Source organism: Triticum aestivum, chromosome 3B (assembly GCF_018294505.1).
Source record: "Triticum aestivum cultivar Chinese Spring chromosome 3B, IWGSC CS RefSeq v2.1, whole genome shotgun sequence".
NCBI lineage: Eukaryota > Viridiplantae > Streptophyta > Magnoliopsida > Poales > Poaceae > Triticum > Triticum aestivum.
Genome location: NC_057801.1, coordinates 193,149,112 through 193,152,680, shown reverse-complemented (window position 1 = coordinate 193,152,680; position 3,569 = coordinate 193,149,112). Strand labels below are relative to the sequence as shown.

Genomic DNA, 3,569 nt, shown 5'->3' with positions numbered 1-3,569 from the left:
GGTGTGATCAACGTAGCTGGCATTATCCCTCCCAGAAATAAGAACCTAGCCAATGTTAATGAAACATATGGTATACTGGTCCTGATATTTTTTGAATGGAATGAGCGGCTCCGAATAGGAAGGAGATGCGGTGGAAGCTTTAGTAAAACTATCATGGTGCTATTTGACGGTAAATTGATCCTAAAACGATGGAACAATGTTTCATTAATCTGCCTTGCAAATCATTTGATCCCAACCGCAATACCTTCTTGCATATTAGGACTCATGCATTTTATAGTCTTTGATGTTAGTTCGTATTGTATTTGCTTGTTCATGTACAATGCTAGGCTTCAGTCGGGCGAAAGGGGTGCTCGATTGACCGCCTCTCCCACTACTCGACCCATATAAAATGACAATTTTGATGTGTTTGATTGCTGCAACCAAAAGGCCCACACATAACGGTTTCTACATATGCAACATTGTAACAATTTTTCCAGAATATATGACATGTGAAAGAACATCGCAACATTTGAAACACATCGATAAATAAAATATCCATTGACTGCAACACATCTTTGAGAACAATCGTTTACACTGTATGCAAACATAGAAGCCAACATTTGCAACAACCCGAAATAGCGTGGCAACATGAACATAACACTTGTTACGGCTAGATGCTTATAGTTGTTGTGGCACGTAGTTCATGTGTACAGGGCAAAATAATAAATGCTTGCATGAAATATCCTTTGGAAGAGAACTCTTCTATGGTCTAGTGGTAGGCAGCTTGGTTGGAGCTATCGTCGACCCGGGTTCAAGGACTCATTCTCCTATCAGAATCACACAGTGAGCTTCTTTCTCTCTACTCTCATTTTTTTCTCTGTAACACCCTTTGAAATATTAAAAATATTGATTTCGCTAACCTCTCAACATCAATGATGGAGGCACAACCTCACCGAGTCGGGCTAACATGACCATGAATTTTTCTTGCTGGAGGCATGCAAGTATGCAACCCCTTTGCACCGGATGGGGAGACCGGGGACCGATTCCTCGTAATCTCCCTGCCTTCCAGGAACTCAACGTTTGGGAGGACTTTGGTTTCGAGCTCCACCATCAGGTCATGGCAACGAGCTCCGTGAGATCGATCTAGGGCAGAGAGGTAGTGGAGGAACAACATAACCGAACAATGACACATAATGAAAACAAATTCATAGAGCAATATGAGATGCGTGGGAAGGGGAAGAGAGCAGAAAGCGTGCACATGCCAGGAGTTACGTGGAGCCAATGGCGTGAGTGTGTCGATCCGACCGACGGAGCGACATGGTGATATCAATCATTTAGGGCTCATTTGTTTTGTAAGGATTTTGAAAGATTTCTATAGGATTTTCTTTTGGCATAATTCTTTTTTCTATGTATGGTAGTGAGAACTAGATTTCTTAGGATTGTCTTCATATTGACATATTTCCTAAGAAACAACGTTTGATAAAACTTGTTTACTTCTCTCTGTTCATTGTTACTTATAAAATGTTTAAAAAGTTCACATAATGCCCAAAACAGTTCAAAGCTAGCGGTCTAAAACATCTTACGAAATCTAACGGAGGGAGTAAATGTATATGTCCTCCGACTCCTTGTTGTTGTTGTTTTGTAACTTAAAAAACCCGAACACTAGTCCTACTGCACAAGTCGGACCCTCCGTCCTTTCGATTCGGAACCGTGCCGACTTGCGGCCACCCGTCGCGCTCCTGGTGGTGGGCGTCTCCCGTGCCGACGCGCGCCTACCACGCATTCCGTCGACGTGTCTGCCGGGTAAACCCAACCTCGGGCCCTTTATATCTGAGGGATCTCCACGGAGCAACCACATCAAGCTAGCAGCACTGCATTAAACTAATTTGACAGCGATCCCGATCCGTCACAACTCACACGAGACAGTCGTCGTTCGATCCGTCGAGCAAGCATGGCGCAGCTGATGGACAAGGCCAAGGGGTTCGTGGCGGAGAAGATATCGGGGGTGCAGAAGCCGGAGGCGGACCTGTCGGACATGTCGGTGCAGCACGTCGGTCGCGACGGCGCCACCCTGTCCGGCCGCCTCGACGTGCGCAACCCCTACTCGCACACCATCCCCATCTGCGAGATCAGCTACTCCCTCAAGAGCGCCGGCCGCGACGTGGCCTCCGGGACCATGCCGGACCCGGGGTCGCTGGTGGCCAGCGACACCACCAGCCTCGACATACCCGTGAAGGTGCCGTACGACTTCCTGGTGAGCCTTATGAAGGACGCCGGCAAGGACTGGGACCTCGACTACGAGATGCGCGTCGGCCTCACCGTCGACCTCCCCATCGTCGGCAACTTCACGCTGCCGCTCACCAAGGCCGGCGAGCTCAAGCTCCCCACCCTCTCCGACCTGTTCTAAACTTACCGCCGCACCTAGCTAGTAAGTTCGACCGTACCGTACTAGCTGCTGCGCTCTCCATCGCCTGTACGGGTGATGGGTAGTACTGGGCTGGGCGAGCGGGACGATCGATCGCTACCTAGCTCTGTTTTTACTTCGGATCGCGGTGTGGGTGTGCACGACGTAATAATGATGTAATGCGTGTTGTATTTCTAGACTTTTCGTGAATAAAATAAACAGACGAGTTTACTGTACTCCACAGCCTTTCTCCGTTCATTGTCATTGGCTAGATGCATGCGATCTTAACTCCCTCTTTTTTCCCCAAAACCCTAAAAGCTCTGGCGGCGCCCAAGGCGATTAGGGTTTCGGAGTGAAACCAAGATTACGCCCGGGGATTCATCGCCGGTGCGACGAGAGCGAAGGAGGGTGCGCTGATGGCGGGCCGTGGCGCCGCAGGGAGCGCTCCTTAGGCGGGCGCAGACGCGAGAAAGAAACTGGAGGAGGCTCTGGGAAAGCTCGACATATCTGAGGAAGAGGCGACTCCTCTGGTTCTTGATGATCGGGTCAAGGGAGGACCGGCAAAGTGGCTGTTGGTAGGGAAGGTACTGCACCGGAATCTGTTTCATATCCAGACTATCACCAACGCTCTTCGGCCGGCGTGGGGGAACCCGCGTGGTTTGCAATTCCGATCTGCTGGAATCAATGTGTTTGTGGCTGAGTTCGAAAACCAGCGAGAAAGGGATCGTGTTTGGGGAGGATCGCCGTGGCACATCAACAAGAATGCTGTGGTGTTAGCTGAGTTCGATGAGTGCATGAGGCCAGATGAAGTTAAGTTTGATCGGCTGCAAGTTTGGGCTAGGGTCATAAACCTACCCTACAATTTGAGGGATGAGGCATGGTGGAATCCAATAGCCAAGCAGATGGATAAGGATGCGCAACTGGTGAAGTTTGATCACAATGGCGGCTATCTGCGGGCGCGCGTTTCCATAGATGTAGCAAAACCGATCAGGAGGTGGATCCTGATAGACTCTGCCAGGAGAAAGAAGGTGGATATGTATGACATTCAATATGAACAACTACCGTACTTTTGTTTCTCCTGCGGCAAATTGGGGCATTCAGATCTATACTGTCCTACCCCGGGTTCACGAGATGAGCACGGGAACTTGCCTTTTGGCCCTTCGCTGCGTGCGCTGGATGAATCCAG

General features: G+C 49.5%; 1 protein-coding gene across 1 annotated transcript; it reads left to right on the top strand.

Annotated features, from left to right (window-relative positions):
* Positions 1-1,823: 1,823 nt before the first annotated feature.
* Positions 1,824-2,619, top strand: LOC123069320 (late embryogenesis abundant protein Lea14-A). Its single transcript, XM_044492152.1, has one exon. The coding sequence runs from the start codon at positions 1,931-1,933 to the stop codon at positions 2,384-2,386; it is 456 nt and encodes a 151-aa protein (XP_044348087.1). The 5' UTR covers positions 1,824-1,930; the 3' UTR covers positions 2,387-2,619.
* Positions 2,620-3,569: the final 950 nt, after the last annotated feature.

What these genes read in the sequence shown, in the direction of transcription:
- LOC123069320 (XM_044492152.1), top strand. Translation starts at nt 1,931, where the DNA reads ATGGCGCAGCTGATGGACAAGGCCAAGGGGTTCGTGGCGGAGAAGATA.